At 43.7% G+C, this 27,668-nt stretch overlaps 1 protein-coding gene across 29 annotated transcripts in view; it reads left to right on the top strand.

The window, feature by feature from the left end:
- The window catches only part of CADPS (calcium dependent secretion activator), a 481,890-nt gene that overhangs the window by 438,865 nt on the left and 15,357 nt on the right, over positions 1-27,668 (top strand). For all 29 annotated transcript variants that reach the window (XM_045496967.1, XM_045496969.1, XM_045496972.1 and 26 more), the window contains one exon: positions 2,752-2,859. In XM_045496967.1, coding sequence (XP_045352923.1) covers positions 2,752-2,859 — 108 coding nt within the window. The remainder of the gene's footprint in view (positions 1-2,751; positions 2,860-27,668) is intronic.

Here is a 27,668-nt window from a genome sequence, read left to right as displayed (position 1 = left end):
CCCTCCCTCAATGACAAAGGATCACCACTGTGACTGTCTTTCCCCCGTAGCCATGTAGTAACCTGCTACCCACAGGGCCTCCAGAGGTATAGAGGCGGCTTACCTCTGCCCTTGATAATCCCAGACCCCAGTGGTTGCTGGGTCTACCTGTCTGGTGCTGCAGTTTGCTAAGGGTGTCAGGAAAAGTGATGGCACTCTGTTATCAGCCCACCCGTTTCAAACAGTTGCCCCTTCCTGGTCCACTGAAGGAAGGGAGACAAACTTGTTGGCTTTGGATGTAAAGCTGGTGAGAAAGGAAGAAGGTGGTGAGTGGAGGCCTGGGGACTGTATCATAAGAACACTGTATGCATTGGCACGCAGAGACTCTATCGTCTTTATTTTGATGTTGGTTTCTCTCAAGCCCCGTTTTCTTCTTGGTTCCAAAGTAGATTCCAAAGGTGGGTAAGGCTATGAAGTGATACAATATTGTGGGGCAGGGTGGGGGAACAGAGTCATAGTGGCTCATGTTTGTATATCAATTTATGGCTTTTATGGTATCTTGACCTACATTATTTTATAACAACCCTTGAAGGTAAGTAGGAGAGCTATTATTAATCCCATTTTACAGATGGTGTAACTAAGACCCAGAGAAATTTAAATGATGTTTGCAAGTTCCAGTTGGTGGGGGAATATAATAAAAATCCAGGTAGTGTGACTAAAGAGCTCAAAAAAAAAAAAAAAAAAAAAGATGTGGGGAAGGGGCTTATTCATTCATGGGTTTGTTCATTCAGCATATATTTACTGAGCACCTGCTCTGTGCCAGGCATCATTCTGTGTGCTGAGGATACAATAGAAAATAGATAAAATAAAGCCCCTATATTTGTGGAGTTGTGTTCTAGTGAGAGCAAACAAGCAGATATATAGTAAATGTCAGCTATTGGTACACGCGATGAAGAAAAAGAAGGGTCAAAAGGTAGAGAACCATGGAGCTTTTTAACTACCTAGGTAAGATAAACCACCCTGATTTTTTTTTTTTTTTTGGTCAAAGTTTTTAAAACTTAAATGAAACGCCCTTTGACGACAGCAAATTTTGTGGAAAGAGAAGGAGTGGGTGAAAATAACCCTTCTTATAGGTTACTAACGTTGCCGGTTACTAACAGGGCTGCTGAATTGAGCTTTGAATCTTAGCTCTAAGGTGGCTGCATGAGTCCAGGAAAAGGCCATATCTGCCTCCAGGATCACCAGGGAAGAAATGGAAACAATACTAATAAGTTTCTCAAGTCCCCCCAAATGGGGGGGGTCCCCATCCCTACTGAGAATGCCCTTTGATGTGCGGCTGCCAAAGGGAGAGAAGGAGCCTAGCGAGGTGCCAGTTTAGAACTGATATGTATCACATCTCATTGGAGAACCTCTATTGTTTCGTATCATAAAACTGCCACAATTATAGGACCATCACGGAACCTGCTCAATCCATTCACTGAAAATTGCTTGAAAGTGTAACAGTTGACTACTGTGGCTTTGGATTGTCCTCATTGTTTTTCAAATTAATACCTTGTCATTGTTCCAGCAGGTGTTAAGAAATGTTACTAGCATCCCAGGGGCCAAAGCATTGGCCCTTTCCTTGATAATTGTTTGCTTTGTATCATGAAAAAAAAAAAAAAATACAGTCCTACTGTTTCCAAACCTTCCTCATTTTCACCCTGGAAATTACACAGAAGTGTTAACTAACTTCAATTTGCAGTGGCTGACAGTCCCGTCTTGTAGAGAAATGATACTTTGTGATCTAAGGTAAATCACAGTAATGAAAACTAATCTTGTTTAGTTATTAGCAAACATACATGTCTACTGGGGAAATTTAAGCGGTTTGTTGCAGCTCTCCTGATGACCCATATTACATTGTTTTAATAGGTTTCTTTGGACGTATCTTTGATTGCGACATCTCAAGCAGTGTGCACCCCGAGCCTCTCTTTTTTTTTTTTTTTTTATTAGTATTTTCTCACAATAAATTATTTCTTAACTCTGGATGAACCACCTGCTTACCTTTCCAGAAAATCTAATTTATTTAAAAATCACGTCCTTTGCCCTCCTCCTCAATTCCCGCTTTTTAAAATTTGGGGGCCATAAGGCTGCGCTGGGAAGCAAAGACAGATAAGAGGTTGAATGTCTCCTCTGAGTAAACCGATTAGGAAATATTCACTACATACTCAGGTTAAAGTGTTCCTCCCCACCCACCCACCCACCCAAAAAAAAATGTGGCTTCAGTAGGAGGAGATGTACGCTAAAATATAATTTCTTTACTTAGCATTTTCTCCATTTTTTAAAGAAGAAAAAAAGATCGAGGAAGGCTGTCACCTTTCCAATGTTATATTAAGGACAGACAGTGGAAGACAGAGTCTGTTTGGGTATTCTTAAATGGGGATTTCAATCCAAAGAAAAGCCAGAGGATGTCTCTGGGTTATCCAGTGATGATTTATCTGTTATAGTATCTATAGCAGAAAAAGAAATTAATAGCTTAAAAAATAACTGTAAAACCGTGTAATCCCAGCTCCCTTTCTTAGCCAGGTTTGATTCCTGGAAAGAGCAGGAGGCTCAAATATCAGTTCTTAGCAGTCCAGGCTGTGGATAGCTCTACAGTATATTATGAATAGCTTCAAATTCCAGCACAGGCAGTGTGGGGTGGGGTAGGGTGGGGTGGGGAGACTGAAATGCATGAGTCACCGAGGAAGTCACTGTCTGAAAATTCCATTTTCATGTTTTCCTGTTTCTTTGCAGAAACCCGGGATGGACGTGGCCGACGCCTATGTGACTTTCGTCCGTCACTCTCAGGATGTCCTCCGTGATAAGGTCAATGAGGAGATGTATATAGAAAGGTTATTTGATGTAAGTAAATGCCTTCTCCTCCTTGAAGACCAAGGAGGAGACCCTCCAAAATGTGACAAAATAAGAGACAGGAGGATAAGTCACATTTTGAGAAAATGGATTGGTCCTGATTCGAGCAGTGTCTTTTCCTTTCCCTCTGCCTTAGGCTCTTATCTGTCGTGTGTCTGTTCCGAACCCACTCTGGCGTGGCCGTGTCTCAGTCCCAATCTGTGTGATACGTAGGACGACGCACAGCCTCTCTCAGCAAGCAGCCTCGTTTCTGCACGAAGCTTGTGAGGCAGCTTCTCTGTAACTGGCAGAGACCTTTCTTGGTCATGGTCCTCCTCGCAATCTGGCCTTGCTTTAGGGATGTGTTGTCGTCGGGGAGGCTGACACCGGCTCCCTCTTCTGGGGGTGGTGCCTCCCTGACCCCAGCCGTGGCTTGCAGATGTACAGTACGTGGTGCATTGTTACCCTTCCAAGAGAACTCCATTTCTGGAAGCCTGGAAATGCTTCGTTAGCCCTGGCTTTGGGCAAACTCTTGTACTAGACTTGTTCAGTCAGTGTGGTTTTAAACTGGGGCGCCCCCTGCCCACCCACCCACTTGAAAACTCGGGAGAAGAAGCGGCTATACAAAGAGCAGGTATATCAGGCTGCCGGACCCAGACCGAACTGGAGAAAATGCAGATTTCTGAGGATTAATAGCTATCAAGCAGTCTTATTTCCATTGTGACTACATCTGCACTTCCAAAGCAAGCCACTGAGGCAAAAAGAAGGGGGGGGGGGGGGGGAAAGGAATCTGCTTTGGTCTCAAACTGCCTGCCTCTTTCAGGCCAAAGCAGATGGGGCTGCCTAATTTAGCCAGATATTTTGCTTCAAGTTTCCACTGAATTTGCCAGTGTAGACCCGGCCAGAGTGCATGGAAGCTGACGTACTTGTCTCCTTGTGGCTCTAATTGTGCAGCCTACTTCTGTCTCGTGAAGCGTGAGCGCCTTCTGTCCAGGTTTTCGTATATTTTTAGTGCCAGCCCGAACATTAATGTTTTGGTCTACTATGGAATCCGTGTTTCTATATTTTTTCTGTGATTGTGTTCAGCAATTTACATTGAGTTTGTGCGTGTGTGTGCGCGCGTGTTTTTGTTCCATAGCTAAGTGAGCTCATTGTTGGCAGTGCTCAGGATTCTCCAGCTTCTGACTTTTACATGCTTTGTCTTCCAGCTCATTTGCTTTCCTCGTGTGTTGAAAAGGCTCCTTCCTTTTTTTCTTTTCCAATCATCCCCTCTCCGTGCTCAATATCGCTCTTTCCTCTGCATCACCTTTCCTCGAGAAAAACCTTTCTTACTTTTTAATTCCCACCCGTCCTCTCTCTCGGATTAAAATGGAACTTATCTCTCATGTCAAATGTTTTATCACATTATATCAAGTGGCATGAATTAGAATCAAATAATCTTCCTGTGTACATCTTCTAGCATGACCCACATCCACTGAGAATGCCTCATACATACATAAAACTCACCAGCGGGTTCTCTCCCTTCTCTGCATGTGTGCCTTCACGAAAGTACTGAGCCTAGAATGCCCAGGGCACAATCACCCATCCAATAGGCATTGAAAACAGAGACAGGCAGCCGCCTCAGATGGCAGTTAGGAGTGCGGAGAGTCTGCCCATCTCCACCGAATTAAATTCCAAACCGCAAATTTTCCAAGAAGCCTGTGGATTGTTCTTTTCAATGCCTAGGTTGCCTTTTTTGTTTTGTTTTGTTTTCCTTTGATCAGTATCTTCTGATTCTCAGTTTTGTGTGGCCCTCGCGTGCGTGTGCGTGTGCGCTCCTGTGCGAGTGTGTGTGCGAATAACCTTGTGCTCTCTAACACTTTAAAACATCTCGTAATGAATTTGATGTTTGATCTGCAGCTTAGCCTGTCGCTTTCTCACAGATAAGCCACCTCTTCTTTTTTTTTTTTTTTTTTTTTATTAAAATGACAAGGGGCACAAAAAATTTTAAGGTAGCCTTGTTGAAGGCAACAAGACAAATTGTCCTTTTCTGTGGCTTTTTTTTTTTTTTTAAGGAAAGTGCAACTGAATTGTTATTCGAAAATAAGAGTAGAGCCTTGGCTAACACAGATGGTAAAGCTAGACTTGTCCGGCCATTGTAGAACACAGTCAAATTCAAGCCCTCTGGCTTTTAGTGTGAATTAATAATGAAAAGACACATTTACTAAGAATATGCTGCTCAGAAAGTAAATTATGCTTAGGGTCATTCAAAAACTCGCAAGTATTTCTAGCCCCTTGTCGAATTACACTGACCTGTGTAAGACGGCCTCCTTAATTCTGTGAGAATCCTCACAATTTACTCTCATAGTGTGCTAATCATGTTTCCTGAGGGAGTCTTATTTCACTCCCCAGAGTATCTGATTTTAAAGACTTCACCATTACAATCATTCGCTGAACCTCACTCCCACCCCTGTGGGGAAAAAAAATTTTTTTTTATAGCTTATTTGGAGCTAATAAATCTCTTGCCTTTTACTTTCTTACTTTCCAAATAACCTGCTCCCCTAATTTACAGAATATCGGTGCTAAGCAACCTAACTGATGTAGTGCAAAAAAAGTTATTGAATCTGTCATGGATTTAAAACAGTTGTCATTTGAAAAACCCAGAGCTTCTCAAAAAGCTTCATTACCATGCAGTCTCGGTAATTTAATTCAGTACTTACTGTTTTTCTATAATCTAGCAGCAAAACATCAGATTACCAACATGTTTGATTATTTTCGGCTTCTGTTTCCTCAAGCATGGTGTTTATGTCTTTGCATCTACGCTCTGCAAGGCTCTTGTGTCCACTGAGCTAAGGGGAAGCAAATGTGAAGACAGGAGGGTCTCTGAAACCGACCACCCTCAGTTTCTTGCCACAGTGAACTTGTTCTTTAAACTCTGTTCCTTACTGATGGTGGTCCTGGGGCAGGTTTCTAAACAATTGGCAGAAATCTACGGAGAAAAACTTGTTGATCTGAGAGGTGGCTCTTCCAAATTGTTGCATTTTGATAAATGGCAGAAATGAATAATAGGAAATTAGCATTTTGAACGAGGAAAAAAATACAGATCTCCGAGATTGTTTGCTGTTTGGGGGTTGTTGATTCTGACTGTGGTGTCATTCTCTGGTTTTTAGTTCCTGCTGGCATCTGTCATTCAGAGGCATGTCTCAGAGCTCCTGTTGTGCTTTCAGCTGTGTTTCAAAGTCTCCGTTTTATTTACCTGAAAAGTCCTTTAAGTTCTTGCTATTTAGTTTTGTGACGCGGTTTTTTGGTTGTTGTTGTGATGTTTTGGTTTTGCCTTTCTGAATGTGCCTTGTAGAAAAGGCTGGATGGCATTAGTGTGTGTTTGCATCTGAGAATATTTGGACTAATAGTGGGTCATTTAATGAGCGCATCTTCCGTTTTAACCGGGCTCCCTCGGATCTAGCTTTCTCTCTGCCTTGTCATTGTACTTTTGGCTGGAATTGGGTGCTTGTGGGAGATTATCGGCATAGCATTTGGGGCTCTATATTTAATGTTCTGCATTTTTATCTATTTTATTATGTAACTTAAGAACAGTGTTCCAAATTCTTCTTCACCAACATTTTTTTTAAACAGGCATTCTCTAGGCTTATTGAAGCAATACATCAGACATAACGTTGCCTAACCAGGTTTTCTAATGCAGTGAAAGTTTCCCTGTTTATTAGTAATTGATTTGCACTGTCCAGATTCTATTAAATACTATCAACTCTTTTAGTCATGCCAGTCCAAAATTAAGTACTGTTTGGGGCGTCGGGGTGGCTCAGTCAGTTAGGCGTCTGACTCCAGCTCAGGTCATGATCTCACGGCTCATGGGTTCGAGCCCCGCATCGGGCTCTGCGCTGACAGCTCAGAGCCTGGAGCCTGCTTCAGATTTTGTGTCTCCTCTCTCTCTCTCTGCCCCTCCCCTGCTCACACTCTGTCTCTCTCTCTCTCTCTCTCTCTCTCTGTCTCTCTCTCTCTCTCAAAAATAAATAAGCTTTAAGAAATTAAAATAAAAAACAAATCAAGGACTGATTGGGGAAGAATCCTCATGCAGCCTCCCATACTGTTTCAGATGTACAACTATACATTTCATCTGCATTTTTGTAATTTTCCTAAAAGTAGGACATAGGATTTTAAACTGGTTTCAGTTGCTGCAAAATAACAGTTTAAAATATTTCAAAATAAAAGATTGGGCGATTTAAAGCAAGAGAATATTCCAATACGTAAAACAGCAATGAATTTAAATTCTATTAAAGATGCTGAATTTTTAAAGGAGAATCAGATTGCTGTCAGACTCCAATGGAAGCTTGGCCTCCTGGAAAATTATTGCTGACTTTTAAAGAAAATATAAAACATAGATACGAAATAATCTCTATATTCCTAAAGCAGCTGCTGAGGAGAAACACACAAACCCAAGAAATAGCTTGAAGACAGTGATTTAAAGCTTGAGTGTCCATAAATCATGCAGATGGCTCCCCCCCCACCCCCCCACTTGGGTGATTAATTCAATATCTTCCCCCAAAACAAAAACATGCTTTTTGAAATTAGAGATCAGATCATCAGGAGAAGCACCTAAGATTTCAAGGTCTAAACAAAAATTAATTTATTTTCTTTCCTCCTTGTACTTCTTGAAGACACAGACTGAGAAGAAAATCGGGATTAAAAGAGATGTGCTTAGGGTGAATTCATCTGCTTAAACCTCACAGGCTCGGAGATGAGTGATTAAAAAACCATCTCGAACTTGGAAGGCATCCACGTTGGTGGTAATGCCCGATCCGCACTGGCGTTCCTCGGGCCCCCGTGCCGTTGTGAACCAGGCCCGGCGAACATTTGACTGGGGATGATACATGGATTATATAGGTCAATTATACACTTAATCTGCCTTCTGGAGGATTAAGTATTTGCAGATTGACTCTGCTTTTGGCTTCTCTCTGGCAGTTATCAGATCAGGAAAGGGCCCCTTACCAAACCCGCCTCGTGAGCACTTAATCAGGCAGCGCCGTCAGGATCGGATGGGGCCGCTGCTCTGTGCTCTGTGCCTTGCACGGATTTTAATTTGCTGTTCCATTATCAAATCGGATATTTGTCCACTCTCTGTGTCAGCACAATAATTGAGTGCGAATATTTCCCATTAAAGGGGTAATTTGCAAAATGAAACCTTTGCCTATTAAAACGCATTTGCTATATTTACATAGGAAACCACAGATAACCTTATTTCCATAACCTTATTAAATTACACAAGCGCTATGTTTGTGAACAGATATCAATCCAACTAGGAGTCATCCTGCTCGAGGAAGTAAGGGCTGAATAGACTCTAAGGAAGCATTGTGTTATTCTGTTAGGTATGTAAGGTGTATCACCGGCTGTCCAGGTGAGGGAAACGTACTTCCAAAGGTACAGCGTGGGGAGCGGCAAGGCATATGGCGTCTGGGCACTGAGATAGTGGGTTCTCTCCTCCACAAGCAGTAAGCAGGTTTGACTGCCCCGAATAGGAGCTACGGTGTAGTGATCATGGGCCGTGATGCGGAGCCTTCAGACTTCACCCTGATCCTCACAAGCTGGGTGACCTTCAGTAAGGTATTTAATCTCTCAGAGCTCCAGCCGATTCATCTATGTAACAGAGATGAAAGTAAGCAGAACCTTCTCGTGGAGTTGTTATGGGGGTGAAATGCCGTGTACAGCTGCAAGCGTCGGGCCCTGGGCGAGCATTTGGTAAGTGTTAGCCGCCACCACCACCATCATCGTCACGTCCACCTCGCCATTGTCATCACTGAAATGGAACCGCTTTTCCCAGATCTCTTCTTGTCTTGTCGAACAACACTCCGTATCCGTCGAAAGATGTTAACCCCAAACTTGCTTAGATTGCTTGATATACAGCAGCCCGGTGCCATTCTACTTTGGGTAAACATAGTTCTGAAACCGGCAGAACAACGGAAGTCGGGACTGGGGCTTTGAAGTGAGCCAGGCAGGAGTAGGGATCCTGGTTTTGCCGTGGCTGAGCTAGCTTCAGGTGACTTCGTTAGCTGCTTTGGGCCTCAGTTTCCCCATCTGTAACGAAACTGACTTCTTACAGTAGTTGTGAGGACAAAATAACGTAATGGCTATGGACTGGCCTAGTCACACATTCAAGAAGCCTTTTAGCATCAGCATTATCATCTCATAGAATTCTTGGTTCTTTTAAGTGATTTTAAAATGACTGAGCCCTACCCCCTAAACAAAACCATACTGCGTTGGCATATTAATCAGATTTGACCTTCTGAACATGAAGAGTTTTTTTTTAGAGCATGGAGAAATGACTAATCCCTTTTATTGTTACAGATGCAATAAATGTGCATCGGAGACTTTTAGAAAATACAGCTAAGCAAAAATAAGAAAACGCTGTGTCCCCCGCACCCAGAGATCATTACTTGAGTGTTTATTCTTTGGGATCTTTCTCGAGGTGCTTATATACATTATGGTTTTGTTGTTGTTTTTTTTTTAACAAAATAAGTAGGCAAAAATTGTTCTATAAATGTTCTTCTAATGCACTGTACATATTCAGAATCCCCCTCCTATCCCCAAAATATTCTTGACATCTGGTTTGTGCAAACCAGGATCGGATACAGGGCTACATATCACATCTGGTGGTGATGCACTTTAAACTCCTTTTTATCTGCACTGGCCCTTTTCTGATGGCCCTGACTTGTTAAAGGGACCGCCCTGCCAATTGTTCTGCAGACTGGAGGAGTTTATTACTAGCTAAACATAGAACTGATTTAAGGAGGAAAAAAAAAAAATCTAGCTGAATTCAACCAAGTATTTCTTTTAGACATAAATTAGTATCTCAGCATAATTCAACCAAGGATTTTTAAAGCTGTTCTTTGTATAAGGAGAATTTTTTATGCTGGTTCTGTAAAACAAAAACAAAAGCAGTTTAACAGCAAGAAATCGTCAGAGGCCCGGATGCAAGTTGGCTATGTGAGGAGCTACAGGGATTTTATTTGATGTATGAAGGCAGAGATACGTGAGCGGGGTGGTAAATCCAGGTCCGTGGTCCAGTATTTTTTGTGTCCCTGTGACTTCTTCGGTGCAATCCTGGACCAGTAACTGACATGCGTGCCTCCAGACCCTGAGGAAGGTTCCTTCGTTAATTCTGCTAGGATTTTCCCTGAGGTTATCAATCTGAAATTAAGCCGTCCAAATCAGTCAGAGGCTGAGCTTTCAATACTCTTCAGATCAAATTTTAATTGAACTGTGGCCTTGTCCTTGTCATCCTCAATTATGAGGCTAAAGAGCATATAGTCCAGTCTATAAGGACATCCTTTAGAATCTGTGTGATGATATATATTGGAAAGAAAAACAAATCTGAAATGTACTAGGAAAAGCAGTCAGGAAAGGAGAAACAATTGTTTTTTTTTTCCGCCTGATTTTGAACCCCGAAATAAATTCTTGACAATGAAGCCTTGTCCTGAGCCTTGCAGCAGAGCTACAAAGGAGAGTCCCTTCCCACAAAGATTATGGAAACCGGACACAGAGTCAGAGAGAAATGAGGAGTAGAGGGCCTATTCCTCTCACCTTGATTTGCAACATTATTATATTACCATCCGCGCGCGCGCACACACACGCACACACACACACACACACACACACACACACACACAAATGATCAGGATTTAAGATCGTGGACGTGAACCTCAGACCCAAGAGCCTCCCAGTGGGAACTCTAGAACACTCCAAGTTCATCTTCATGACTTTACTCCTCCAGTGCCCCTCAAAGACCGAATGTCTTCTAGATTTTCCTACTTCCCACCATCCAAATGTGCCTCTGACAGATTTGCTATTTCTTCCTCTGTTCCGGTAAAGAGTTAGTGCTCCCTTTGTTGGGATATTTGCAATTTTAACAAACTATTTAGCCAAAAGAAGGCACTAACAATAGAAATTTTAACCTTTGAGACGACAGGAAGCAAGCTCTATTAGGGTGGGAGGGGGTGGACAGAAGAATGTTTTGAGGGCTCTGATGCCCTCTTGCCATGACTCTCCTATTCAAGTAGGAATCGTCTCTTGCCGCATGGCCTTCAGCATAACAAGTAAATGATAACAATTAATTATTTTTCTTTTGGAGTCTTAGATATAGAAACACATTTCCATTCCACATGGACATAGGAATGCGTCTCACCATGCCTGGGTGGAGGGTTTCAGCGGTCCTGCATGCAGAAAAGATAAAGGGGCATTAATAGATTTGGATTATTTGGATTAATTGTGTCAAATGGATTATTACTATCCAAAAGTAATTGCTTATGCTTTTGTTAGCATCATCCTTACAGATTTATATTTCAGTGCAGGTCTTCAAGGAGTTCTTTTCTAATCTAGCTGCTTCCTGAAGCCATTCATAGAAATAGGTCTCATTTACTTTTCGGCAAACCTTATATAAAACCAGTCTTGAATTTTCCCTGGAGCTTGTGTTCAGGGAAGAGTTTTGCTAAGTGTCTTTATCAGAACAGCTTTCTGTGTTCCAGGAGACATTTGGTGAATACAGTTAATTTGTTTTCTTTTCCAGAGAAGAATGTTCCCATAATCATTCTAAGAAGCCAGGCTGATTGCTCTGTTATATTAAGGTCATGGTATCCTTGCTAACATGACCCACACAATACTTTTGTGTCTTAGAAACGGGGCTTTTTTTTTTTTTCTTATGGCAGACTTATGGCATGGAGGCAGTAAGCGACAGACTCTTACACACACCACACATGTGCACGCATGCGGGCACACACACACACACACACACACACACACAAACACACAGAGTAGCCAAGGCACATTTTGTGGAACAAATATTATCACACTGCGTTGTAAGATACGAGATGTACTAAATCCTTAAATACTTCCCATTAATTAACCAACGATTTTTCTCCCTGCCGGGCTCTGAAAAGGCTACTATCAAAAGATTTCACTGTCTCTTTATACCCAGAGTCCTAATCAGTTGCTCTAATACTTTTTTTTAATGAATGAATTTAAAATGTCCTCTAGTGCTGTTCATGGACCGTCAACATTAGCCTCACCTGCGAGTCTGTAAGAGGTGCAGAATCGCAGTCCTAACCCCAGCCCAGATGAATCTGAATCTGCATTTTAGCAAGATCCTCTGTTGATTCAAATGCACGTTAAAGTTTGAGAAGTACTGGGGAAGGTCAGTGACTTCCTACCTTATTTTCTCACAACTCACAGTAAGAAACATTTCAGCCCAGTACCTGAACACACACACAGAGAGAGAGAGAGAGAGAGAGAGAACAAAAGTTCATGCAACAATATTGACCCTCTATGTGATACAGTCTGATATTTTCTATTCCATCTTTCAGAATGGGTGGTGGGAACCAATAAACTGATTTTATCACATACTAATAGGTCACAACCCTCAGTTTTAGAAACATACCTGGAACCAAGTTGTCCCCTGTGGCACGAGTGGCACTTGGAGGCAAGTGACTGTATGTTGCTAGATGCTAGTCTGTCTCCTGAGGAATGTTGAGCAACATCCCAGCTTCCACCCACTAGATGCCAGTAGCAACCCCCTCTCAGTTGTAGTGACCAAAAATGTCTCCAGACATGGCCAAATGTGTCCTTGCGGAGAGCGGGGAAGGGAATCACCCCCGTTTGAGAGCCACCGATCTGGACGAACCAGAAAAGGAGTTGGTGTGCAGTGCGTGCAGGGAGCCCTTGCTTTCTTTATGTCAGATGTCCCCCAGCCGCCGCCACCACATACACGGTGAATATGTTATAGTAACAACAACCAAGAGTCCATTTGTCAACCCCGGGAGTTTGCTTGGGAGCTGTGCCAGTCCCAGAAGTAGATTATGTTTGGGGGGCTTCATGCATCTACAGGAAAAGCTGTGAGCCATCTACAACTCCTCACCCTCCTACTGTCTCCCCCAGAATAGTCCACTCAGAGCTGGCAGAAGGATCTGGAGCAGTGTGTTAGATCAGCAGTACAGATTCCCGCTTTGGCCTCCCTAATTGCTTTTCTTCTTATAATTCCACCCAGACCTTGGTTTAAAAAAAAAAAAAAAAAGTCATTGCTTCTACCAGGTGGCTACAAGTTATCTCTGTGTGTCCAAAAACCTGAAAAGAAGGCTCAACTTGAATACTTCATTCATTCCAAATTCCCAATTGAGAAGAGAACAGTTAATAGCCTCTTGTTCTTCTGTTAAACTCTTGCCAAGTGAATAAAAATCCAGCTAATAGAGTCTAGTGATTCGCCTCCTCTATGAATATCCCTGTATCAGAAGGCTTACAACGCCAGTATCACTTGCTATGTTGGTTTCCCCTGACTGCATTTGGCAAAAGTTTTTACTCCAACCATCCATACACACTGGTACAATTCCAGTTACACCAACAATCCTCCAGGGCTTGCCAGGGTGAGAGGATGAGGGTGTTGTTAATTCCCGGACCTGTATGCCAACCAGGATATAAAAGCCCCTCTCACTTTTGGTGTAAAAAGAAATTTTTTAAGAACAAGTAATATGTAGGGGTTCCTGGGTGGCTCAGTCGGTTAAGCGCCTGACTTCGGCTTGGGTCATGATCTCACAGTTCATCGGTTTGAGCTCCGCGTCGGGCTCTGTGCTGACAGCTCAGAGCCTGGGGCCTGCTTCAAATTATCTCTCCCTCTCTCTGCCCCTTCCCTGCTCAAAAATAAATAAATGTTAAAAAAAAAATTTTTTTAATGTAAAGTAAGGTAAGTTCATGAGTTTTTTAATGAAATTCTCTAAATCACTTTTTAAGGAAGATAATTATCACTCCTTTTTGCTCACAAAATTCATTATTTGGTCTAGGAAACTATCCTATGAAATAGAAAAAAATCCAGTTATTAGGTACCCCACTAGTTTTGGGGAGCACTAAGTCAATGTCCCACTCATCCACAGGTGATTTTGCCCCACAGGGAGCATTCAGCATTTTCTGGAAATGTTTTGCTCTCACAAATGGGAAAGTGCTTTTAGCCTCTAGGGTGCTTCTAAACATCCTACAACGCACAGGACAGCCCCCCACAACACAGAAGTGTCCAGCTCAAAATGCTAGTAGTGTGGAGGTTAAGAAGACCTTCTCTAGGTGATACGTCCACCTACACAAATCCTGTGTCTTTAATGATATGGGCTGTTTGAGTTTAAATTTTGGCATACATGAGCAATATCACCTTTTCAAGGATACTTGGCAAACATCTCAGAAACTAGTCTCAAAAATCCTTTTCACAAAGTCACCTGGCTGGCTCAGTCGGAAAAGCATGAGACCCTTGATCTTGGGGTCATGAGTTGGAGCCCCACGTTGAGTATAGAGATTACTAAAAATAAATAAACTTAAAAAAAATCCTGGGGCCCCTGTCTGACTCAGTCAGTAGAGCGAGCGACTCTTCATCTCCGGATCACGAATTCGAGGCCCATGTTGGGCATGGAGCCTACTGAACATTTAAAAAGAATGAAAAATTTTTAAAAAATCCTTTTGATAAGATTCAACCAAGGATCTAAACAATAAAAGCCAAGGAATCCTTAACATCTACCTTTCTTGGCTCGAACTTAACGTTCATCCATGTATAGTTGCGAGGGAGCTTCCGTGCTTCCACAAAAAGTCCAATCTTGTCAGTTAAATGAACCAGGACAGCTTTCTTCTGCTGGAAGATGTCCCTTGAAGTTTTTAAGGGACGGGCTCTTTTACATCAAGCAGACCTTAAGAGCATAAGCTTTGTAATGAGACATGCCCAAGTTCCATGCCTGGGTCTGCCGCTTACTAGCTGCGTGACTTTGGGTAACTTAACCTTACTGAGCCTCAATTTCCTCTGTAAAACCAGAGATAAAAACAGTATCTAACTCTTTCGATTAGGAGGACTGAATGAGGCAATGCCTACAGGCAGAAGCCACTCAGCATAAATCAGTCTCGGTGCACAGAATTTACTCCACATATGTCTCTCCTTGCTGTTACCTCCATCGGTAGTGGTGCCGGTATAGAAATAATACACAGCCTTGCCTCATGCTAGGGTAGTGGCTTTGTAGCAGAGAGAAAGGTAGTGATACATTCCATGCCAAGAGGAACATTAAAAGTCAGGGGTGAAAAGGTCCAAGAATGTGACAGCAAATAACAAAGAGCCCTGTCGTGCTGCAGGATCCCTCAAGAAAATCTCTTCCAACGGAGAGCAAGATCCCAGTAGGATGGGACCTCAGGGGAGACAGCACTGGGCTGGATCTAGAAGCCTAAGGCTTGGGAAAGAGAAAGGGAGAGGATTCTGTGCTCAGGCACAAGGAAGGAGACAGTGTCTCATTCTCTGGAACGTTTCTGGCTCACCCCCATCTTCTCATCATTAGCCTTAGAGCTTCTTTTTATTTTTTTATTTATTTTTTTTTTCCAACGTTTATTTATTTTTGGGACAGAGAGAGACAGAGCATGAACGGGGGAGGGGCAGAGAGAGAGGGAGACACAGAATCGGAAACAGGCTCCAGGCTCTGAGCCATCAGCCCAGAGCCCGACGCGGGGCTCGAACTCACGGACCGCGAGATCGTGACCTGGCTGAAGTCGGACGCTTAACCAACTGCGCCACCCAGGCGCCCCTAGAGCTTCTTTTTAAAGAAGCCCATTCAAATTTAGACAAAGGATGGCTTCATCCAGGTTATGAGGACTCCAATCTAGGCATCTGGATATTTCCTCTGTAGGCATTAACCGCTCCATAACCTTAAAAGCTAAATTATTTTTATATTAATGTGGGGTTTTTTTTTTTTTTGATATATGCTTCTTAACCTGGGATATACATCAGAATTATGTAATTTTTAAAAAATGTACTCATCTCAGCTGTATACCAAAAATTCTGAGTCAGTCGATCAAAGATAAGGCTCAGGCATCTGGGTTTTTTTCTTTGTTTTTTTAAGTCCAAGGATTTAATCTGATCAAGAACCATTGATTTAGAGCTGTGAATCTCCACTGTGGATGACTTTGTCACCCAGGGTATATTCGGAAATGTCTGGAGACGCTTTTGATGGTCACAACTTGAGCGAGAGATGGATGTCACTGACATGTAATGAACAAATGGTAAACATTCGGCACCGCACAGGACAGCCCCCCACCACAAGGAATTATCTGGCCTCAAATGTTGATAGTGGAAAGCTTGGTGAATCCTGATTTACGAGATAAAAGATACTGAAAGACATGTTCGTTTCTATTTCTATCAATACCTTTTCTGCTTTGTATCCTACAAAACGACTTCATAACCTTTAAAAAATTTTTTTCTATAGCAACTGTACAAAGAGGTAGGTCAAGGTACTATTATTTCCATTTTTAAAACACGAACCTACGGTTCTGAAGGAACTTGCCCAGAACCTCAAGATTCCAGGGGCCCCAACTCCTGAAACTATGATTTTTTTCCATCCCCACCTCTGAGAGCAGTGATCGCGTCTGTCGGTGGCATACGTGAGCCCTCAACAGCTCTTTGTTAAACAGGTACTGATGAATCCCCAGCCCCCTCATAGTATCTTGTGTATCTTGTCAAGGATATTTTCTGTTTACAATTCTAAAGCTAAAAATACTAATCCAAGTCTTTAAGTGTCTCACGATGAATGTTTACACTTGTCACCTGATTTTTCCAGAAGCCTTGAATATATAATGTTCTGGTTAATTTAATGAGGAATTGATTGTTTGGGTCCATTTGATTTTTTGGTTAATTTGAAGATTCATTGGGACACCATTTCTGTTTCTAATTTTGAAACACTTTGTATAATGCCTTAGTTCCATTTTCTGCCTTTTTTGAGACAAGAGTCTAATTCTCCTGATCAAGGTCCTTTTAGGCTTTACCCTACTTAATCCCAAGTCTCACTATCCAGTCGTGAAGATGTAAACAGAGTGAATTATCCAGGATTGCACCACTCATAACTTCCCAGACTCTATAAACAGTGCTCTTTCTGTCATACCCCAGTGCCTCGGGAAGGTGGAGCTCAAATGTTTATTAGCCCAACCGCACCTGAAAGCTGCTCTCTTGATTTAACCCTAAAGAGGACTTTTATGGGGAGGAAAAGGGGCAGCTTTCTCCTAAAAGGCAAATGCAAACAGGTGGAATAATTCCAATTAATTGACGGTTTTAATAAATCTCCGTTTAATGACAACAGTGAGTAATTATTTAGAGTTACTTTTATGTATATTTCCCATCTTACAGCTATGAGGGTGGGTCTGAACCCATATTTCCTGGGTACTATCTATGTGCCAGGTACCATTCTAGATGCTTAAATGTGATCATTCACATTCTCATAACTTCCTTGGGAGGTTGGTTTTTACCGATCAAGAGGCTAGGTCAGTAAGGGTGCCTGGGTGGCTCAGTCGGTTGAGCGTCCGACTCTTGATTTTGGCTCAGGTCATTATCTCAGTCTGTGAGTTCAAACCCTGTGTCGGGGCGGAGACTGCTTGGGATTTTTTTTCTCTCCTCTCTCTTCCCCTCCCCTGCTCACTCTGTCTGTCTGTCTGTCTGTCTCTCTCTCTCTCTCTCTCTCTCTCTCTCTCTCTAAATAAACCTCAGAAAAAAAAATCATAAAGAAGTTGGGTCAGTGAAAGGTAAATTGACTCACTTAATTCACAAGCCTGTGAAGTGATCAATTCTAGATCAAACTCTTCTCTTTCTGGTGTAGACACCTAGCCATAATGCCTTAGGAAAAAAAAACAAAACAAAACCCTACAGTACTCAAACATGTGCCCCAAACTCCCACTCCGCTGACTGTCCTATGTCCCAAATTTTTCCAAATTCTTTAGTATAAGAGAGTCACTATTTCCTGCATGTACCACAGCAGTTCTTCAAGGCAGAAATTGCAATCCCGAGACTGCTGATAGAAAGTGGCTTATTAGTCACGGCTTGTCCACTTACAATGTGGGGAGTTGCAGAGCTAATCAGGCAGACCCCCTAATAAACATTCAACTCTGCCAGGGCAGGCGTCCTCCTGAACGTGAGGACATTGTCGCTGATCTTGAGTTCCATGAACACCAGCAAGAACCTAGACCCAAAGGTGAGAGACCCCAGGAAGTGCTACTGTACCCACTTCAGGGTGAAACCCCATCCTCAGCAGAGAGGGACCACAGCACAGTGGGGAATCTTACATGCCATATGTGCTGCAAAAACCACTTCTACCTAGGCCCAACTGAGGGGTGGGTTTTAGCTTTCAGTCTATATCTCCCTCTGTGTTCTGTCTAAGATCTTTTATCCCATAAGAATCAAGTTTTGTGGTATATTTTGGGGCAGAGGGAATGATGGTAACACAATACCATCACATCCCAGACAGTTGATAAATGGTTTAGGGTAGCAGCTTAAGTTCCTTAAGCAAAGCTTGACACAGTGGTATTATTAAATAACAATGCCAAAGATTTTCCTACGAGGCCTGTTGACTCTTTTCATCTACCACATAGCTAAGTTTTCAATGGCATGATGAGGTTTCACAGATCAGCACTGCCTTACAGGAGGGGAAAAGTAATCCAAAAATACAGAATAGCATAGTTATACAATCTGCATAATACAAATGCCCTTGCAACTAAATCATTGCATGGTCATTATCCAATAATGCCTAAAGTGTCAGTGATGTGAAAATTTGTGATCAGGTATCCTGAAAGTCCTTCCTTGATTTATTTCCAGCCAAAGCTTACAATAAACAATGTGACAAGTGATGAAAACAGAAAGGAAGGAAGGAAGGAAGGAAGGAAGGAAGGAAGGAAGGGAGGAGGGAGGGAGGAAGGGCAGGAGGAAGGGAGGAGAGGAGAGAAGGGAGAAGGAAGGGAAGGGAGAAAAAGGAAGGGAAAGGAAGGAGTGGGAAGGGAAGGAGGGAGAGAAGGGGGAAGGAAGGAGGGGGGAGGGAGGAAGCAAGGGCAGGAGGAAGGGAGGAGAGGAGAGAAGGGAGAAAAAGGAAGGGAAGGGAGAAAAAGGAAGGGAAGGGAGAAAAAGGAAGGGAAAAGTAGGAGGGGGAGGGAAGGAAGGAAGGGAAGGAGGGGGAGGGAAAGAAGGAGGGGGAGGGAGGAAGGAAGGGCAGAAGAAAGGAGGCGAGGAGAGAAGGGAGAAAAAAGAAGGGAGAGAAAGGAAGGGAAGGAAAGGAGGGGGGAGGGAAGGAAGGAAGGGAAGGAGGGGGGAGGGAAGGAAGGAGGGGGAGGGAGGGAGGAAGGGCGGGCAGGAGGAAGGGAGGAGAAGAGAGAAGGGAGAAAAAGGAAGGGAAAGAAAGGAAGGGAAGGGAAGGAGCGGGGAGGGAAGGAAGGAAGGAGGGGGGAGGGAAGGAAGAAAGGAAGAAAGGAAGGAAGGAGGAAGGGAAGGGAAGGAAGGAAAAAAAGGAAGAGTGAGCAAGAGTTGTTTTTTATCTCGAAGCTTTAAAGAGCTTACCAGAGCGATCATTAGCTGTTAGCCAATCCTTGAAAGTGGCAAATCCCTTGGCCAGTGGAAAGTGGTCTCTGCATTGTTTCTAAAGAGTTTGTTTATTCAAAATATGTCTGCTTTTGGCATTCAATTTCCTAAGTGAGTGGGGGCTCAGGGGTGTTGGCTGAGGTCAGCACCGTGCACTGGTTAATGAAGCTGGCTCCTGCCTGTGGCTTCTGTGGTGACTGAGGCACAGGGGACAGGGATGTGGACGTGAGGGAATTCTTTGAAAGGCTCCCTACTTGGCTTTACACAGAATTAGAGAAATGGAGGCCTGTTTGCATTTGTTGGTGTACATTAGAAATAAATTCGGGCATTCAGCTTAAAGAACTCACTGACGGCAAGATGCACAAAGAAATGCTATTATGTATTTAGCACAGTCTTTGTAAGCTTAGCCAGGCAAGGGGGTTTATCAAAAGAAATATGTAAATAACACAACCTGCTTTACAAAAGAAAAGAGAATAAAATTAATCCAAGACATCCGTGGCATAATACTATTTTCTGCCCTCCGCTTTTCTTTTTATAACTTGAGACGTGCAGCCTAACAGTTCAGCACAAACAATAGCACACTGAAAGAAAAAGAAAAAAAAAAACAAAAAACCCAGACCTGGGGCATCCCCTCAGTCTTAGGAAAGAACTGCAAATGTGTCTTGAGCCCCACGCACAATATTATTATTAAATCTAACATGATCACAGCCAAATCGTCGGCTGGGGGACAACCCCCCCCCCCTTCCTCCCTCCTTTTTGGGGGAAAAAAAGGGGAAGGTGTTGGGAGGGGTGGGGGAACCAAGCCAATCAAAGTTAAAATAAAGTCTCTTTCTAGCAAGACTACTGTCTATAACATGTTGTTCCTTATAGAAAGTGGGATATGGTGGCATTTGCTTGATTAACTTGCTCGACAAAAGTGACAGCTGCTGTGGGTGCACGCGGATAAAGCTGCACGGCGCAGTTCCGCCTTTGTACATCTGTCAGCAAAAAGGGAAGAATAAAGAGTGAAAAGAGACAAATTGGTCCCAAAAGACACTCCATTCAACTTAGGAGGTTTGCCCCATTCAGGCGCTTGCTGTGCGCCTCAAGTACTGAGAGCTTATTCAATTTCATTCACTCTTTCGAATGAACCCACAAGTGTTTAATTTCTTATTCTGTCGCCTCAAAAAGGTGGGGGGTGTGGAGACGAAGCGGACGGGAAGCATTAATGGCAAGGCAGGGTGATCCGGGCCGCACACATTAACTCATGGCTAATTTAGGGTTTAACTCCATGTGCTCAGGCCCCAGACCCGTCCGCATCTTTCACTGACACAGGCTTCCTATCTCCTGGCTGCTGGATGCAAAACCATCTAGATACCAAGGGCGTCCGGCAAGGTCGAGGGTCTGTCTTGTGTAAGGACAATGGTCTGAAGTCGATGCTTTTTCCAGAGATGGGGTGGCGGGCTCCCCAGGATAAGTCTTGGGTAAGTGATCTGGCAAATGTGGGGTTCCCCCCACCGCTCCCTCCCAGAAAAAGAGAAAAAAATTAGAGTCACACGCAGTGAAAAGTAGTAAGAGGGGGCTATGGTTTCCAGAGATTAAAAATAAAGCAAGAGGAAGGGGCGCCATTGGGAGGCAGCGCCCAGCTGCACATGGGGAAAACACATGTTAACTTTTAAAAAGCAGCACTTTGCCTTTCTCTTCCTTGTGCCTGAGCCCCGGCCTCCAAACCTGGTTTCTGGCCTCGTAGCAAGGGGCAGTTGCTATGCACGCGCAAATGTTTCCTCCTGGGAATTTAAGACGCCTTCGCCATTCGCCTGTGCTGCCGTGCTCTGCCTGGTCTCCCGCCACCTCTTCTCGTGCATCCAGGCCACCCTGCCCTCTCTGGAACCCAGCACTCCCTTCCAGTTCCGGGACTAGTGTCTGAGCCCCGCCCCTGCACCCCAGCCTTCCTCAGTGACTGCTTTTTGGAAACCGCTCAATGCCATCTCTGGCTCCTAAAAGGATCGTACCCTTTCCTTATGAGAAATCACTTCCCATAGAGCCCAGGTTCACTAAGTTGACATAGGTCTAATTTTTTAATCGTTTGGAGGGCTTTGGACAAAGGTGCTGGGCCCAGTTACAGTTGTTGACTTTGGTTGCCTTAGAATCGTGAAGCTTTGTTTAGACAGTGCCTCTTGGTGCTGCTGCATCAGTGTCCTTCTCTCCCTCATCTGCCTGGAAAGTAGCTGTGTGGTTTGACCTAAAGCATCCCATTTGCCTATTTATCTGAACGTTTTCCATGTAATAGCATGGAACTTATGCTAATGTAAAGTCAGGCTCTTTTATATTGAGAGTAATGATTAAAACAACTTCAGTCCAGGAAAACAACTCGCTAGAGCCAGTGCAAATTTTCCTGCATAAGAACTTCAACTTTGACTCACAGAACTCTCATGATTCATGACTATAGAAAGTTTAATATGTGCAAATTATGAAATTACCCCTAATGTGATTAACCAACCCGGTTTTAAAATGACAAAGTTGGCACTCCATTCTATCTTTCTGTTCCGTACATGAGTTACAATCCTTATTTTAGAGTATGATTTCTATAATCATTTCTATATGGTATGCAAATTTCTTATTCAGTTGCTTACGTCAATCTGCTTGCAAATTAATGCATTTAACTCTAAATGCACTTCCCGTACCTAAGAAGCAATCAGGGAGTGGGCAGATGCCGTTCGTGAATAATCTGAATTCAGTTCATAGGATGAATCCTTCTCCTACTTCTGAAGTCCTTGTATGCATATCAAAGCATAGTTTTCAGATAAATTATTCGCAATTCTCACACAGATAATGGGTGGTAGGATATGCCACCAAAACTAGAATTTGGTCTTCGACATAATTGAGCTTTAAGGGACTGAGATGACTCTGAAAGTGTGAATTTGGATTATAACTATACATTTTGTCAAAACAGTAGGTTCCTTTGAGAGGACAGAGGCTGAAGGCATGGGGGTCCATTTTCTTAGTGCACAGGGAGGCCTAGGACTAAATCCCCAACGTCTCCCCAGGAAAATAGGCCCAGGAAAAGGTATTGTTAACCGTGGTCAGTTTCTTTAAATTTTTTTTTTTTCAACGTTTATTTATTTTGGGGACAGAGAGAGACAGAGCATGAACAGGGGAGGGGCAGAGAGAGAGGGAGACACAGAATCGGAAACAGGCTCCAGGCTCTGAGCCATCAGCCCAGAGCCTGACGCGGGGCTCGAACTCACAGACCGCGAGATCGTGACCTGGCTGAAGTCGGACGCCCAACCGACTGCGCCACCCAGGCGCCCCATCCGTGGTCAGTTTCTTAATGCCCAAACTGCACACCTGCCCTGCACGGCCCAGGTGGCAGAAAAGGCCTGGTTAGAAGCTGATCGGGGCTCAGTCACTTCAGACTCATTATTTACATCTCTTGGAGAAAGAAAGAGCCTGAAGTGAGAAAATCCAGGTACGTAAGAGAGCTGTTCTTTTTTCTCTTAACTGTCACAGCGCCCCATTCCACTTGCTGAAAGTTCGGTATCAGCCTCTGACATTTGCAGAAAAACTTGTCTATAACCAGAAGTCAGAAACTCGAGTTCACCCTGATTTGCTGTGATGGGTCCTGCCCATCAAGCTGGGAGAGGGGGAGGGGGGGCTGGAACAGCTGCTGTCGGGCACATGGTCCATCTTTGATTCAGGGTTTGACCACTGGTTATGTTTTTATTCAATTACTTAGACGAGCAGCAGTTTCAGAAGTCATGCTGTGTACAGACAAGCCCAGATCTCATTTTGGTAGTTCAATTGGATTCTCTCTTTCAGGACAGCGAGGCTTTGGAGGCTAATCGAAAGAGAGGGGGATTTTGCCATTTGGGTACCTTAAGTTCAAAGGTGGAAGAATTTTGCGGGAAGTTCTTCCTCACTCCCCAGTTTACTTTATATTAAATAGGGCATGGGGTTATAGAAAATACTATTTACTTAGAGAGCCCCAGGGGATCTCTGGAGAGTCAGAAGCGGGAAAAATATAATGAAAATTAAAAGCCAATTTATTACGTATGGCTCATTACATTTCCTTTTCTCCCTTTTTCATAGAGAATGAATTCATACAGATATGTGCGATAGAAATGTAAAATGAGATTTAAAAAGGAACTATTTCTTGACATTGTTTAATTCACATAAACTGCTTAGAACGGTGCCTGACCCATACATGCTCATTAAGCGTTTCTCCTCCTCTTCCTCCTCCTCCTCCTCCTTCTTCTCCTCCTTATTGTTATTGTTATTGATGTTTATTAATACTAATGTCACTGTAGAACTTTTTCTCAAAGTGGGTTCAGTAGAACAGAAGCACCCTGAAGGGCATTAATAGGTGGGTCATAGAAAGTGGTACTTCAGTCAGATACGTTTGGAAAATTTGAAGCAGGGTGAAATGCCTTTCTTTCCTGCAGGACTTGTCTGAGCATTTAGTTTGCTCCTGGAACCCTGCGACTCTGACTCGCCGATGGCATTTAGACAGAGGGTACAGCGTACATATGTGGATTCACAGACACATTCATAGGCCAGTGAAAATGCGAAGCTGAAAACGCCTATGCCTGTATTACTTTTATTTCCTTTTAAAAATTTGCAATTAACTCCCTCTGGGTAGCCTTTTTGTCTAGGGTCCGCTCCACTGGTATGATAAAATGGCAGACATTCCCCGGGGAAGCGTCCCCCGTTCTCCTCCTCCCAAACCTCAGACCCGATAGCTAGAGGCCCGAAGGAGGCACACGACCGTCCCTGCAGCTGGGAGGCTGCTGGCCTTTGGTGCCCACGTGTTCTTTTCTTTTTATTGGGCATTGTTCTGTATCTTCATCATGTATTTGAAGGCGTCCCACAGCCTCACACCCGTAAACTTCAGACCCTCCTTGGATTGAAAAGGTGAAAGGCCCTTACTCAAAATTTCAAAACAAGTTCTTATCCCGGACAAAGAGAGGAGTGGCCTGTATCTGGAGCTTTCCAGTCCAAGTATGTGTCACCGTGGAAATAAATAAAAAGATACAGACTCTTTGGATTGGTCGAGCTGGGCTGGGAGCCCGCGATAAGAGGTCACTGGTGTGAGTTACTATGGTAATTGAGTACTGTCAGCAACACTTTTGCTCTCATGAGCATTAAAGCACATAATAATAGGCAAACAACAGTGGTTAAAGCAAGCAGGTAGGATTACTATGTTCTTTTGTCAGAAGTATATAATGTCTTGTAGTCAGTTTTAAAGACTTCTCAACCCCCCAATCCACCCCACCGTCACCTGCTGAGTAATTTTGTCTGCTTAATCTCCTGCCCTCCACTCGAAGATCTCTGCTAATTTGAGGCAAATGGGTATTTCTGACATTAAATAGGGCAGCGAGGCAGCCCTGACCCAGAAAGGCCGCATGCTGAAGCAGCGAGAAAAATATTCTTTCACCAATTTTGTTAAGGCTCTTTTGAATGAAGCGAAAGAGAGAGAGAGAGAGAGAGAGAGAGAGAGAAATAGCTTTCCCTGCAACGGGAGGTGGCAACCTCCCGAGGAAGGGTTTTTGCAGAACGAGGAAAAAAAGAGAGGAAAAAGAAAGAAAGAGAAACTTGCAGAGCATCCCCACTCTCAACTTCCCCCATAAAACTTGTCACTTCGCATTGCCATCCGCTACCGCAACAATAATCACTCCGTGCCTATTGCTAATTGCAAGCACAGCTGAGGCCCAGCGGGGGGCCCTTGCACAGTCTCAGGCCTTTATACGAGGCTCAATCTGTTGTATGGCACTTGTTCACACACAAAAAAACTACCAGCAAAGGCAGAAAGAGGCAGAGTCACAGGTTTCTTGTAATCCCTCCGCCTCCCCGCTGACAGCCCAGCCCCAGAAGCATTCCTGGTTTTGTCCTCCTCTTTACAAAATCTGAAGTGACCTTAAGCTACGAGCATGTCAGCTTTTGAATGTCGAGTTGCCGGCTTCTTCAGGTGCATTAAGGAGCAGGGGGGGAGCTACATCTGGCTTCTGCGTGTCTGTTTGCAGCACCCCTGGGGCGAGCTGTGGCTTCCTGTAACATGTAAAATATGAGTGTGAACTCAGGGTTCATGGCAAGGAACAGGAGGTCATGCCTCCATTCAGTTCTAAGTAAAGAAACTGGGAGTTTGCAGATGTTTTTCTGTATGTGTAATGACACCAACCCCCTCCCCAGCCACCGAGCGACCGAGCGCCGTTTTTTGATAAAATGTGCCACAATCAGTGTGCTACTTGCAGATTTATTCATATCAATTTTTGCAATTTATATATTCAGAGACAAGATTGCTATTTCGGCAACTTTATGTTGGATGCCGTACGTTTGCGTCTAGAGAAAGAGGGAACGAAGTATGGGGCGGGGAGGAGGGTGGGCAAAGAAAGAAAAGAAATTAAGTCTGTTCCTCGGGCCACCAGCTGGGGTGTTGTCAAGGAGACAAAGCATTGGACAGGAGGGTCTGTGTCCCCCTTTCGCCCAGCGGTCACTTCCTGCCCAGGCTCGGAGGTGGGAAATCTATTGCTTCTGGCCCAGAAGAAGGCCCATGAATGGCTACCGTGAGGACCGAGTGGAGTGGGGCGGGTGGAGAAAATCCCCACGGCAGACCAGGCTCAGGCCACCTCAAGGCCTTCCATCCTCCCTCGGGTTAGGAACAGGCAGGCCCAAGAAGATCCTTGGCCCCCATGTGGCCGTGGCAGGGGGCATCCGGCCCCTCGTGTCCACTTTGCCGCCCTTCTGCACACTTCCCACATACAGAAATTCCTGTTCCCAGCCCAAAGCCTCAGACTGCGTTTTCACCAACCAAAGACATTGGTCGGGCAAACATGGAGATTAATCCTCCTTAGCCTGGGGAATAAACGCTCCTCAGTGGGGCAGGGTTAATTGCTGAGCTTGGTGCAAAGATCATTTTGAGGCATTTAAGAAATACATGATTTTTATGAGTATAGCTGTTCCATGCAGGAGTTATTTCTCAGCAAAGGGCAAAAGCTTTGCCTGCCTTGCATTATTAGCCTAATTCTACTTAATTGTTTCCTAAAATAAGGGCTTCCTGAACACGCATTCCAAACCTTAATAAGTCTGTTGTGCTGCAAGTAATTCTGGATGGGGTCGCTGCTGCCCTTTTGGGCAGAAGAACCAGGGTGTCAGGGCGGAGTGCTGCTTGATCACATCCATGCTTGGAAAGTCAGGGACGGGGGTCGCTGAGGGGACGGGGGAGTCTCTGTGAACACATACGAGGATGCTTTGTGACAAATGCATCTTTTTTGTTGTTTGGACCTAATCCTCTATGAGCCTTCTTAGTTCTCGTCTCTGGGCTTCATTTAATTCTATTTCACAGTTTTAGAAATGTTGGCCCTGTGGCGTGTTTTAAATAAACCAAATAAATGACTGAGCAAATGCTACCAGATTTGTTCTTTGTTCTTCGCAGTCTCAAAACTCGGCCTTGAGAAATTGTCTCAGTCCTGGTATTAAGTGAAATGCCCATGTTCATCTTACAAAGAATTTTTTTTGGCTTTTTGTCAAACATGGTTGGGTGTTCAGATTAGAATATGTATACTGTTATATATCTGAGCTTTCTTAAGGAAAGTTTCCTTTTTGGTATAGGAAGTGATTTTTTTCATTTCCCATCTTTTGGGTTTAATTGTGGCAAAGTAAATATAACATAAAATTTGCCATGTTGGGGCTCCTGGGTGGCTCAGTAAGTTGAGCTTCTGAGTCTTGATTTCGGCTCAGGTCATGATCTCACAGTGCATGGGTTCGAGACCCTCACTGGCCTCCATGCTGGTGGCACAAAGCCTGCTTGGGATTCTCTCTCTCTCTGCCCTTGCCCCACTTACACACGCATTCTCTCTCTCTCAAAATAAATAAATAAGTAAACATATATATATACACACACATATATGTATACGTAATTTGCCATGTTAACCATTTCAAAGCATACAGTCACGTAGCGTTAAATACATTCACATTATTGTGCAACCAATCTCCAGAACCCTTTTCATCTCGCAGAACTGAAACTCCATACCCATTAAACCGTAACTTCCCATCTCCCCCTCCCTAGGCCCTGGCAACCACCATTCTATTTTCTGTTTCTATGAATTTGACTCTTCTAGATATCTCCCATACGTGGAATTGTATAATATTTGTCCTTTTTTCCACTGGCTTATTTTACTTAGCCTGGTAGCTGCAAGCTTCCACGCAGTTGTAGCTTGTGACGGTATCTCTTTTCTTTTAAAGGCTGAATACTATTCCACGGTGCGTCTGTACCACTCTATGTTTATCCGTTTGTCTGTCGACGGATCTTTGGCTCTTATGAATAACGCTAATATGAACACGGGTGTGTAAATGTCTCTTCAAGAGCCTACGTTCAATCTTTTGGCATCTGTGCTAAAAAGCAGAATTGCTAGGTGTCTATCTTTTCATAATAGTGCTTGCTTGGGTTGAGGAACTGGCGGCAGAGTGG

Source organism: Leopardus geoffroyi, chromosome A2, assembly GCF_018350155.1.
Source record: "Leopardus geoffroyi isolate Oge1 chromosome A2, O.geoffroyi_Oge1_pat1.0, whole genome shotgun sequence".
In the NCBI taxonomy this organism is placed as follows: Eukaryota; Metazoa; Chordata; class Mammalia; order Carnivora; family Felidae; genus Leopardus; species Leopardus geoffroyi.
Note: the sequence above shows the minus strand (reverse complement) of the source record. Positions and strands in the feature narration are given on the sequence as shown.